Genomic DNA, 13,287 nt, shown 5'->3' on the forward strand with positions numbered 1-13,287 from the left:
GAGTTAATTAAAAGTCAATGGGATATTTAAAGACATAGTGAAAAACATGTTTGTGTATTTATATGTCAAAATCCTTCTTTTTTGAGCATCTTGAACTCCATAAGATGTTATTTTGGGTGACTATAGCCAAACCACCCATCATATAAAACCACTCTTGCTGGTCTTAGTAATGAGTGATGTAAATAAGTAAATAAAAAGATATCATGGGTTAGAGTTGTGTGTTTGGATCAGTTGGCAAAACCTTTGTTTACATTTTCAAAAGACTGTGGATGAGGTCTAATTTATTAATTTCTCCCTCAACCTCCATTGTCTGATCTAAGAAACACAGATGATGGGTGTGAACTCCCTGAAATCCTGATGTGCAGATTATCCAGAGGAAATGGAGTTTGGAAATTAGATCCCAGTGCTCTGTCGGAGTTGAAATAGTTAATGAAGCAGCTGCTGGTATTAAGTGACTAGAAATAAAGAAATGTACCCAGCAAAGTGTTATGGCAGAGACTGAGATAAACATAGCGATGAGCAAATCAGCTCAAGTTGGACTTCCACAAAGTCAGCATAAAGATAAGGTATTCCTTTATTAATTACCATCATCATAAAGCCTACTTCACTCAAGCCATACAAGAGGGATGTCATTCCCTTTTTATTAATAAATTCTTTAAAGACAATGGTTGGTTGTTACTCAATTAATTGCTTAATCCCTCACCAGCAATAAATATACAATTTCCACGACATCCGAAAGATTCAGCAAACCCAGTACAAATCCTGCCTTAAAGTCTTTAAATGTTTGATACTAGCCTACATAAAAATGTACAGGGTTATCAAAGTGTAAGCGTACAATATGTAGTTATCACTTTTGTGAAAGTATAACTGTTTTTGTTCTCAGGTTTCCTTGTGCTGACGGGAGCTCATAGTTTCCTAACTTTGACTTTTAGCGGTGTTACTGACATACTGTACTGTGCCTCTCAGAGAAACCTGTTTCACTGGCTATAATACAAATACATATAATGTGCATGTCATGATGTGTCAATACACATCATGACATGCACTACTCTATATTGAATTGACTTCTCGTTTTTCACCACCACAGGCAGCTTTGAGGTGTCAGTGAATGGTCAGCTGATCTACTCCAAGCTTGAGATGGGAGGGTTTCCTGTTACTGAACAGGTTTGTGTGTTGACTGAGACAGATATCACCTATTTTCAAAAGTGACATCTTACTTACAGTAGGGCATAATAAATAACCGATGATCTTAATTAATCTTAATTTTGATGGACTGCTGGTTATTTACTTATGAGAACACTATTTTAGTGCTCTTCAGCAACAAATAATAATTAACAGATACAATCATAACTTAGGGTTTGGGTTATAATAGCATTTGCAACAAAATTAACCCAACATTCACATAGTTACAATTGTTCACCTGAATTCAGTTAGAAAGATCCAGATGATTCAGCATTCTGGTTTCTGACTTCATTGGACACACATGACAGATAGAATAGAGTATCCATCAGAAGTTAATTAAATTCAAATATATTTTATTTTCCATAATGTAAAACTATAAGCTTTATCAAAGAGGAAAGTCTTAAGCCTACTCTTAAATGTGGAGATGGTGTCTGCCTCCTGAACCCAAACTGGGACCTGGTTCCACAGGAGAGGAGCTTGATAGCTGAACGCCCTAGTCTACCTTTGTAGACTCTAGGAACCACAAGTAACCCTGCATTCTGGGAGCGCAGTGCTCTGGTGGGGTAGTAAGGTACTATGGGCTCTTTAAGATAAGATGGTGCCTGACCATTAAGAGCTTTGTAGGTGAGCAGAATGATTTTAAATTCTATTCTGGATTTTATAGGAAGCCAATGCAAAGAAGCTAAAACAGGAGAAATGTGATCTCTTTTCCTGGTTCCTGTCAGAACACGTGCTGCAGCATTCTGGATCAGCTGAAGAGTCTTAATGGACTGATAGTAAAGAATTCCAGAAATCCATCAAATTGAGTATCATCTGCATAACAATTAAAATTTATAGAGTGTTTCCTGATAACATTGCCTAGAGGAAGCAAGTGAACATGATTGGTCCAAGCACAGATCCTTGTGGAACTCCATGAATGACTTTGGCGTGCATGGAGGATTCATCGTTAACATGTACAAACTGAGATCGATCTGATAAACAGGACTTAAACTTAGAGCTTAGAGCAGTTCCTTCAATGCCAATTAAATGTTCCAGTCTCTGTAATAGGATATGATGGTCAATGGTATCAAATGCCGCGGTAAATCTAATAAATATATATTTTCCTCTATTAATGATGAGTAATACGCTGCTCTGGCATTGTGAAGGACCTTCCTATAATTTTTAAGACTATCTTGCCTGATTAAACGAGATTCTTCCAGATTGGTGGAACGCCATTTCCTTTCCGCGTTGTTCGCTTTAATTTGCGAGTTTCTGTGTTATACCATGGAGCTAACCGACTTTGTTTTATTATCTTCTTTTTTAAAGGGCAACAGAGTCGAGTTTCATTCGCAGTGGGTCTGCAGCACTATCAACATGATCAATTTGGGAGGAACAGAAATTAGCATAGGAGTCCTCGGTTATGTTGAGACATGGTAATAAATAAAAAGCTGATGAAATCACTTCCTTAAATTTAGCTACAGCAGTATCAGATAGACATCTGGTATAACCAAAACGATGCCCTGTCAATAAAAATCTCCACCTATGCTTCCAGACAATGCGCAGTTTTGTTGCAATAAGGCGGATTTCACTTGTGAAACTTTGATGTGGTTTGTGGTTGGCAGAAGGTATTTGTATGGCCACAAATAGGGTCATTCATTGAGATATGATGCAGTCATATACTTGTAACAATAAAATACGTGGTTTTGGATGATACAGTGAAGCATATTAGATTTCTGATGACTCGGATTTGCAAAATCTTCTTTTAAATTTTTACTTTACATGATGTAGACAGTATCAACTTATAATCATCTGGGTTCAACGAGTTTATGTTTTATACCCCGCGATGTTTAAACGCTCTTCATAGCTTCTGCTGTCTATAACAAGTCATTAAATGAAGGACCATAGTGCCATGTTGAAATTGTGTGATCACCATAAGGTACACGTCTTTTAAAATCAAATTGATTTATTGGAACAATTATACTGCTGCTTAAACTAGTTACAAGAAACTATATCTGCAATAATGTGATTATAAAGATTTCATTCATCTTAATTTTTTTAATTGATGGTGCCCATTTTTCAGGCTCGAGCAACAGCCCTTCTAAATGTTTGTGCACGTCCCTGTCTACAGCCATGCTAGCAGCTCTGAGGCTGCACAGCGGTGCTTTGAGCTAAATGCTAATGTCAGCATGCTGATGTGCTCACAATGACAATGCTTACTGATGTTTAGCATGTTCCCCATCTTAGTTTAGAGTGTTAGCATGCTAACATTTACCAATTAGCACATCTCACAAGCTTATTTAGTCATGAACAAAAGTAGTAACCAAATTCAAAGTTTGACCTGATGGTGGCGTTAGATGAAAAGTCAGAGGATCAAAGTGATTACGATTCATCCTGAAGGGACCATGAATGTCTCTTTCACATTTTATGGCGATCCATCCAGCTATATTTCACCTTGGACCAAACTAGTGGACTGATTGATAGACACTGCCATACCCAGATCAATGCTGCTAGCGTGGCTAAAAGTAAACAGTCCTTTATAGCACTACAAAATTATTTTGTTTTTCATGTGACCAGATGGTGGAGATGGTGACGCAGGTTGCTAATGGAGGAAAAGTGGAGAAAGCTTCAAAGCCAGCAAATCGTAAGAACAGATGCTGTAACCATTAGAAGATGGAGGATAAAATATCAGCTGTATGAACAATAGTTTGTCTCAAAATCAAAACATCCAAATCTCACTGTCAGCCATAGAAGAAGATCAGATCATCATCTTCACTGTGAATACTGACAAAAACAAGAAGATGATGAGAGCAAATCTGAGGAGCCAGGCACTGATCTGCACTTCTGTTTATGAATGTTCACGCTGAAAAACATGTAACAGTTAGCGTGCACACGATGCAAGTTTGGAAGCTTTTCAGCTGACTGGAGCCTGAGGAGCTGCTCTCATCATGTCTGCCTGGCATGTGCTGATACATAAAACATCTCTACAGCTGCATTTACTCAGGTGATCAAAAAATGTGAGTCTTTATCAAGCCACATATACAGTATATTATATTTCATTGAGCTTCTCTTTGTTTAGATTAAGTTTCAGGTCTGTGTTTAGTTTGGCCTTTTTTAGAATATCTATTTGCTTTCATGCCTAGAGTTAGTACTGAGAGGCTGTCTGTTACAGAAGCTACAGCTAGCAGATGCTTAGCTTAGCATAAAGACTGGAAACAGGAAAACTATAAAGCCCACTAATTAGCCCATTATATGTTGTTTGTTTATTCTGTACAAAAACCCAAGTGTAAAAAAGCCAGTTTTCTGTTTGATAACGTTTATGTGCCGGACAATTTTTAAATTTCAATCCTCAGCAAGAAAATTAATCAATGTATGTATACATATCAAATCTATTTTATATTCATACTTGCCATATATGCCCTACTTTCTCAAATATATACCTGTACTTTTACCTGGATGGTGTTTGTTCGAAAGAGCTAAGTACTGTGTTTATGCTGCCATCTTTGTTACTATTCTGACATTTTAGATAAACATTAAATCATCATTACATATTTGAACTTTTTAAATAACTTATTGTATTGTTATACTGTTTTTATCATTTGTAATCAATTTCAACAAAAACATTTTCCTACTATACAATAAAATATCACTGGAAACCAACGATCTGCTCTTTTTAGATTATTTTGACACCCCTTTTTAAACAGTGTTAAGTTGTTCAGGACAAGGAGGCCATGCAGGCAAATCTGTAGTCAAATTTCACTCTGTGTAAGGATCAGAGCTGACAGTACCGGCTGTGTGTCTGACCGACTGATACGATCATCCAGCTCAACAGAGATCAGCCGGACTTCCTGAACTGTTCCCGCTCACATGTCCCTCTGCACCATATAAAATCAAATCATATCTGAGAAATCACCATGGGATGGGAATACAGCTTCCTTTAATTTTATTTAATGAGAGTTAGGTTAATGTATTTAATATATTTTTCTTTAAATTTGAATATGCAACAGAACTATAGCAGTCAAATAAAAGTAGTGGAGTAAAATGTACAACATGTACTTAGTTGCCTATCAGCTGGGGAGAGTCCCAGGCTACCTTTAATCATATCTCGACACTTCCTGTGTGAACAAACTAAGCACTGATCTCTGACATCTGGACCAGCTGTCTGCCTGTTGATGTGTTGATCAACCTTGAGGTCAACAGAAACCCATCAGATCAATGAGAATGTGACATAAGCTGCAGGTCTAGACCTGAAAAACCCATCTGGAAATCAATGGCCCCAGCCATAATGATCTCTGATCAGCACCTGCTCATCATGTTAAAGACATAGATTCTATAATTTTGTTATTGTCAACAAATCCCATGAAAAGACCAAAACCAACAACGTTGCAGTCCAACCCTCAATGCTTTCTCAGCCCCAAGCTCATAGCTCACAGCTTCATACTGAAGAGGTACATCTTTTAAAACAGGTCATGGTGGGTATACACTTATTTTTTAAAGGCTAAACAATTTGCAAAAACAGCTGTAGTTTTTAGCAAACATTTCTCAAACAAATGGGAGCAAATGGTGTATTTTTTGAGGACTATTTTATTTACTATTTTCAGCCACAGGTTCGCTGCTCTGGTGAGTATTTGTGGCAGCAGCAGAGTGTTTATGGGATTGACTCAGAATAAACTACAGTGTTCGTCTTAATAAAAGGACATCAATGGAACTCTATGGCACAAAGAAATAAACTATGTCAGGTTTCAGATACACAGACAATACTTGTTAACAAGGTCAATCCGCTGTTTGTTTAGTCTTTTCATGGTATTTATTGACAATGATTGGACTGAAGAATATCCAGATGTATCCTTTAAAGGGACAGAGATCAGAGTTTTAAAGCAGGACTGCTGTCCATGTAATCGCTGTACCTTATAATCCGTAAAATAAACAGATAATGAGAATAACAAGAGTTGTCTGCTGTTTGTGTTTCACTGGTAGAGTAAAACACTATCAACAGGAAGCACAGATCGGAACCCACATCGGAAGCCGTCGCGGTTCTGTATCATAAAGTGAAACTGTGTGCTGTGAGTGTAATGGAGGAAATACTTAAAGTGTGAATACAGCGTGTGTGTGTGTGTGTGTGTGTGTGTGTGTGTGTGTGTGTTGAAACTACCCCCTGTACAGTAGGAAATGCTCAGCTTCACCAACTAAACGGAAAGCCCAATACATGGTCTCTCTGTCTGCGTATGAGAAGTCGGAGAGATGCAGGCACAATGACATCATGGTGTCACGGCACAAACACAAACACAAACACAACACAAACACAAACACACAGGCCTCACTTGTAACAGAAAAGTTTTTGACTCTCTGTCAGTTTAATATATCTTGTTTGTCTGTATTTATTTGTTTTCTATGAAGCAGTTTGTTAATTGCTGGTGAGATACAGAGATTCCAGTCAATTATAGTTGATTTATTATCAATATTATCTTCTGGAAAAAGCTATTAGTTTGATTCATTAGTAAAATCATGTTGACAATCTCAATGCCACTGTGTACCTGGAGCTTTTAAAGATATCCTAGCATAGTTATAGTCAATCTTTTATATATATTTTTTTAATTGATATTTAACCTAAATTTCATGTTCTGGTCAGTGTTTTAATGTTTTTGGTTTCCCGCACGTGGCAGGAAGTGACCAAAGCTGTTTTTGTATTTGTACAAGCTTGTTTCAGAGGTAACCAACCCATGTTTGGAGGTTATCTTATACTCCAAAACATTATTTGGCTGTGCAACAGTGGTGAAAAAAATATTTTACTTAATAATATAAATAAAATATTAGCAGGAAAAAGAATGACCTCATATTTAACGATGCTTGCTTTATAAGTTTGACAACAATGTTAGAAAACTCTTCACTGATCTTCATCCGTCTGTTTAAACCTGAGTGCCTGATGGACTAAAATCATTCGTTAAGACGCTTTCAGGTGTCATGTGGGAGATTGTGTCAGGTGTGTGTTTCCGTACATGGTGTGCTGATTTTGTTTTGGAAACAGATGGTGGAGCAAAGAAAGCTGATATGATTTGACAACCTGATGCTTTTTCTTTCTCTATAAGCTGATGACGGCAGGGTTTTTTGCGATGCCACAGCAACCGGAGATCCAGTTGGGTGACTCTGGTACAGTGAAGTCCAGCGCTTTTCACTGGGGGCAGCAAAAACATTCACTTTGACCAAAATATTATTTTATCAATAAAAAGCCTAGTGTCACTTGGTAAGAGTGTTACAGCCAGCAGACTTCTGTAAAAATGTTTAAATGTTTTCGTTTTGGGAGATGTAGTTAAAAGCCGCTGTCAATAAAATATTATATAAACTGCAAACATTTTAAATGACATTAAATCTTTCAGTACTGCCAATTTCACACGTTGAGATATGGTGAAAACCTTCCAGAGAATCTAGTAAGTGGACCTTTAGTTAAGATTGTCAACATCTGAAGAAACTATAAAACAGTCACTTATGAAAACTCTACATTTAATTAAAGTATAAATTCAATTAGATACATGTAATGTAATGTGATAAAACATTTCATTTGATTAAATTAAATCAAGAAACAAAATTTTATAAATGAAATTAGATCAAATTAAAAATATAACCAAAATCAGTGTCATTCAGTTCTTATGTCATAATTTTTATATATGAACAAAGTATTTTTCTAGTGATAGAGAGTTGTGCCAACTCATCTCTGGTGTTTTTGTATCGTCTCACTTGGTTTCTTAGCCGATTTAATTCTTAATTCACATGCCATGAAAATACGCTTTAAGAGTCCATTTTGGTCTCAGGATATTTTATGCATGTGGCCCGGTAGTGTAACTTGATCACTGACGGTTGGAGGAGCACAGACAGACGGCAGAACATCTCTTATTCATGACACTATGTCTGCATATAAAAAGGGAGGGAGAACCATTTACCAATCATATTCACTACACACACACACAAAAATACTTCACTGCACTCAATCACAAGACTCAGTCATGATTACTTTGTTTTTATTTAAAAAACAAACAAACAAAACTGTGACAAATAAATAGAACAAATAATGTAAAAAATATAAGATCTGGGGGGAGGGGGGGCAATAGGTTTGTTCTAAGTCAGATTGGTCCCTGGTTTGTTGGAATGATATGAGAAAGATTTCAACATATCTTAGCACCGTGTGGTCATCAGCCCTGGATATAGCCTGTGTAAACATCACATGGATGTAGGACAGACTTGAAAACAATGAAACAACTGAATTAGCTGTGGATCAGTTTCATTTCATATAAATATAATATATTAATTTATACATTGTACACTAGAATGGCTCTAGACCACATACACAACTCAGGTAAACAAAAGGCAGCAGACAATTTTAAAACCAAAACCAGAAGCTGTTGGGAAATTTGAAATCTGAAAGTCTTTTAGCTACACAGCTGAAAATACAAGCTTAGAAAACAAGAGGACTCGGAACAATTGCTAATTAACCTGTCTAAGATATGCAAACTGAGGTCACTTACTCCAAAATTTCTGAAGGCATTGAGATCATTTTTACAATCTTAAGGAGCAAGTGACAAAATGTCAGTATTAAATGCATGTGTGCGTGGGGTTGGAGGATGTGCAAACATTCAGTTGATGAATTTGATGAGATTACAACCCTGAATTCACTGTTTTTACAGCATTGACATTAGAATTTAAAATGTCTACGTAACTGTGCCAAATAAAAGGAGGAGAACATGGATGAGCTATCACGTTAGCATGTGTTTCAGGAAGGCCAGCTAGCGCACCAGGAGGAAGGTGAGTCCAGCGAGGCCAACGCCAGCAGCTGCAAACAGCGCTTTCTTCATGGACGAATCCAGACTCACTTCTCTGGCACTGCGGGAGAACTTACAGAACCCCTCCTGTGAGGAGAAAAAAAAAAGTTAAGTTAAGAGCATGAAACTTTGTTTACTACCAAGAGAGAATATTTATCTGCTACTTTCATTTTTACAAAAAAAGAGTAAGTATTAGCTGCCAAAATGACTTCCAACCAACAGTGGCTGAGCTGACAGCTGGTGGAAATTACACGATATATTTTGGAAAGTATGTCATAATCACAGCCCCGTGTTTCTCCACAAACACAAAAATATTTGCAGTCAGAAGTTGCTGCTGATATCTGCAACTTTCCTGATGGCACGGCAATTTTTCAAAGTGAAAAATAAATAAGTGTCAACCTGAAGTTATAAGGGGAAGAAGTGGCAGTTTAACTAGAGATTACATAGAAATATTTAATTTGGTTATATTAATGAGCAGATTTTATCGGCTATATGGTAAAAACCGGGTGCGTCAGAAGCTGTTGAGCTCCCCAGCAGCTGCACTTCTCCCATCATGTTTTCAAACTGAAGCCGCACAATCAGTGAGTGCACCTGCTCTCAGCTCCAGGTGTTTCGCTGCTTTACAGCTGCTTGTTTTTCTAGTCATACAACGCCAACTTTCAATATGGCTGCTGCCAAATGCAACACACTGAAGCTTTGACTGTTACTACAAAGTCCATCTGGCAGAGCTGGTTATGTGTCTGTTGAAACCAGCTGCCAGCTGAAGAAAGGAGGGGCACGGGTTTGTGTGTGTGTGTGTGTGTGTTTACGTGGGTGTTTGGGAGTGGGCCAGCCCATTCACAAAAGGAGTCATTCAACTGTACTTGTGTTCAGTTGGTGGGGCTTCTGGGACCTTAGTCTACCCAGAGTCCACCATAACTCTTCCTTATTCCACTACATAACACTGATAATCTAAGGCTGAGGTCTGTCTTGTTGTGGCACACATTCCTTAGAATCTGGCCTATTGCTACTCTACAAAATCATATAGTGACAGCAGACACATGAGACGTGCTTGTCTCATCTGCAAACACCAAAGTGAAAAAAGAGGCTGCATCTAAACTAAACTCTGGCCATTTTTAAGCCACGTTTACACATAGATCTGAATATATACACACCGGAGCAGCAAGCAAACATGATCCTATCAAACTAGGTGGTTTCCAACACCAGAGGCCTAAAAACATCACTTTCACTTTTAGGTCTTATTGGGATTTTTTTTAACAGTTCCTTTAAACTGGTATACTACCCTAGATATGATCAAAACTCTTCTCTTATCTACAATGTTTGTGTTGACTTAAGCAACTCTGCTTGTTTAGAAACAGACACGTTGTTAAGACCTACCCATCCATCATTCTCCAGCATCCAGTCTCTCTTCTCCTCTCCCAGGTAATCAGCTATGGTCTCTGCCAGTCCCCTGCAGTTTCCAGATTCCTGTCCGTGTTCCTGCCCCTGCCCAGGGTCCAGCCCCGGCTTCGTGCCCTTCTGCTCCAGGAGCTGTCTGGCCAGCACCCCAGTGAAGGTGAAAAGGGAAACAACCCTCCCCCAGTTCAAGTGTCCGTCCCCCACCAGCTCCTCCATCACCTTCCTGAGGCTGGAGCAGGGGTCCGGCCCGCACTGCCTCAGGAAGGTCTGCGCGAGGGAGTGAAAGCGAGCCTGGTGCTGCGCCTCCATGTCCTGGGCCAGGCGCCTCATGGCAGTGGCTGACTCGCTGGGAGGTGGAGGGGCTGGCCGGGGGCTGTTGCAGCACAGGAACAGGTAGTCCTCTGCCAGGGCCAGGGTCTCTTTCCACAGCCCGCACGACATTTTCTAAGGGGGGGAATAACAATTCACTTGACTTAATGAATAAAGGGAACCTGCTGTGAGGATCGAGTATTTGTACTGCTACGAAGAACCACAAATAATGAACAATTGTTTTCATTATGATTTTATCTACTAGAGCCCGAGGTGTCATCTTCAAATTATTTGTTTTGTCAACCCAACAGTTCACTCACATAGTCAGTTTATAATAATGTAAAACACAAACATAGTTTGACTTTGACGTTATAAACCATTAGTTAGTGTATTACAATGAATGCCTTTTAAGTTTATGCCAACTGACTTATCAACTGTTTCAGCTGTAGACCAATTAACGTTAGCTGTTACTTCCAATCAGCACTTCCAGCAATTATCATCGTTTCCCATTAGCTCTGCTGGTTCAGTTAGCATCAGCTTTTCTTAGAAATAACCCAGTAACGTTATTCTTATACTAACAATGGCCAATTATTTTATGAAACAGTGTAAAACTCGGCTGTAAAGACGTGTCCGTGTATCAGTAGCTACTGACCCGCTCTCTAGTTTCAACCAGGTGTGAAACAAAGCACAAGCTTGACCAGGTAACGTTATGTAAGTTGTTTAAGTGTTGAAGGCAGCTAACGTTAACGTTAGGAGCTCCGCCAACAGAAATGGCGTTATATGGCAAAGACGCAGCTTGTGTTAACGTTAGCTCTCGGTTATTACAAGCCGGAGGACGACTACGAAGGCTAAATACAGCCAACGTTAACTTAACTTAATACCCTAACAGACAGATAAAATAACACGGTAGTCTGAGAGGTGCATACCGTTAATTACCCGTTTGTTACGGGGTTTACGGGCGAACTTGCAGTTGGCTAGCCGTTAACAGACCGCTGATCTGTCACCAGAGCAATGGAGGACACAAAGGACCGCATTCACACAGGCTGCGGTGAGCTAGCTCAACTCCGGGAGCCACATCTAGACATCAGAAGCCGTTTTGTACCATTGTACACACACAGCTCTTTCACATTTCGTATAGGGCGCGTATACAAACAGGTTAAACACAAGTTTCCGTGCGTAAAATAAACAAAAGCTTACCCTCCCAGCGATATCAGACTGCTCTCTGCACATACGGACGGCGGAAGGAGAACCTTGCTACACTCACAGCTTCCCTTCAGCCGGCTGCTCTTTATCGTCTGACTCCGCCTCCAGTTATGTTGAACATCTGCCCCCCGCAAAAAACCCCGTAAAAGTCCCGTCACAAAAGACTACAGTGATGGAAACACTCTCCCACTTGAAAGCACAAACACACCTAATTGTTCACACAAGGGAAATGGAAAATTTGCAGATACCAAAAAAGGGTTGGAATAAATACAATTATTGAGGCTAAATTCATTTGTTGGAATGAATCGTCTTGGCACAGTATTTGTGCATTCAATTGTTAATATTGGCCCAATATATAATTCTCATATAAGTAATACAGCTCTAAAATCACCACATTGCAGTAGTTTGCAGGGAATAATGAACAGTAGAGCCAAGTGTATGTGCGTTTCTATAGGTAGGGTAGAGCTGAAATGATGAGTCGACTGATGGACTGAAAATTAATCTGCAACTATTTTGACAATCGATTAATTGTTGAGGTCATGTTTTAAGTAAGAATGCAAAAAAAATTAAATAAAAACAAGAAAAAGAGCCCACCTTCTTGTAAAGGGAGTATTTCCGGAGTTTTTGTGGAGTCTTGGATTGGCAATTTCAAAATGTCACTATTTATTTCTGACATTTTATAGACCAAGCAACTCATCGATTGCTCAAGTAAATAATTAGCAAATGAATCAGTGATGAAAACAATTGTCAGCTGCAGCTCTACTCCAGTGATAGGATTGACCTCACAAGTATTGTGAGTTGAAGATGAAAGCAACCTTTTATCATTACCCCCCGAAAAACTACTGTAATCACATCACACAGTTGTTGAAGTGTCACAGTGGCTGACCTCCTTAGAGGAGTATGATTTTTTTTTTAACACAAAGTCGTGGCTCACCTGAGACTCAGTGGCCTGAGATGATGTGAAAGACAGATAGTGGTTTACAGCAAAACACATTTTCCGTAGTGAAATGCTCACACACCCAACACATTCATGTCCAGGTAAATTCATTGATGTCATCTACAACAACAACATGAAATGATTACAGTACTTTTTAGGAATAATGATTAAAGGTTGTTTTCATCTCCAACTCACAATACTTGTGAGGTCACAGATGTCACCTTTTTTAGGACTAATCTAAACATAGGTCTCAGTTGAGGCAGCCAGGTTTCAATTCTGCTCTGAAAAGGCTGTGTGCGGACTAAGATTAGTTTTCATTCATCACCGAAGAGTCCAACTCCTCTCACTCTCTGTGTATCAGGATGAGGAAGTGAAAACTGCAGAGAGTGTGCTTGCAGTCAAATGAATGGCGAAAGCAAATGTTTTGGTGCATCTTGTGATATTTATGGGTACTTTCTCTTTATGGCAATA

The 13,287-nt window shown here is 38.9% G+C and overlaps 1 protein-coding gene and 1 long non-coding RNA gene across 4 annotated transcripts in view; one reads left to right on the forward strand and one right to left on the reverse strand.

Annotated features, from left to right (window-relative positions):
* LOC123959128 overlaps positions 1–4,797 on the forward strand; it is a 7,021-nt gene extending 2,224 nt beyond the window's left edge. The window contains exon 4 of the long non-coding RNA XR_006822233.1: positions 3,736–4,797. This is a non-coding gene — a long non-coding RNA (uncharacterized LOC123959128). The remainder of the gene's footprint in view (positions 1–3,735) is intronic.
* A 3,357-nt stretch (positions 4,798–8,154) lies between these two features.
* bcl2l10 (BCL2 like 10) lies at positions 8,155–12,017 on the reverse strand. Of its 3 annotated transcripts, none has more exons than XM_046033602.1 (3): positions 11,874–12,017; positions 10,347–10,811; positions 8,155–9,056 (listed from the first exon to the last, which is right to left on the reverse strand). In XM_046033602.1, exons 1-3 carry the CDS (start codon positions 11,904–11,906, stop codon positions 8,934–8,936), a joined length of 621 nt encoding a protein of 206 aa, XP_045889558.1. In that variant the 5' UTR covers positions 11,907–12,017; the 3' UTR covers positions 8,155–8,933. The 3 variants fall into 3 exon arrangements, with proteins under 3 accessions (XP_045889558.1, XP_045889561.1, XP_045889560.1); XM_046033605.1 differs by lacking the exon at positions 11,874–12,017 and adding an exon at positions 11,603–11,697; XM_046033604.1 differs by lacking the exon at positions 11,874–12,017 and adding an exon at positions 11,329–11,571.
* Between the last annotated feature and the right edge of the window lie 1,270 nt (positions 12,018–13,287).

This window comes from Micropterus dolomieu, linkage group LG20, assembly GCF_021292245.1.
Source record: "Micropterus dolomieu isolate WLL.071019.BEF.003 ecotype Adirondacks linkage group LG20, ASM2129224v1, whole genome shotgun sequence".
NCBI classification, from domain to species: domain Eukaryota; kingdom Metazoa; phylum Chordata; class Actinopteri; order Centrarchiformes; family Centrarchidae; genus Micropterus; species Micropterus dolomieu.

Coding starts and splice junctions, on each gene's coding strand:
- bcl2l10 (XM_046033602.1), bottom strand. CDS start 11,906: ATGTGCAGAGAGCAGTCTGATATCGCTGGGAGG. Junction 10,812..11,873: donor AGTCTGATATCGCTGGGAGG/GTAAGCTTTTGT, acceptor TCCCCCCCTTAG/AAAATGTCGTGCGGGCTGTG. Junction 9,057..10,346: donor TGCTGGAGAATGATGGATGG/GTAGGTCTTAAC, acceptor TTCTCCTCACAG/GAGGGGTTCTGTAAGTTCTC.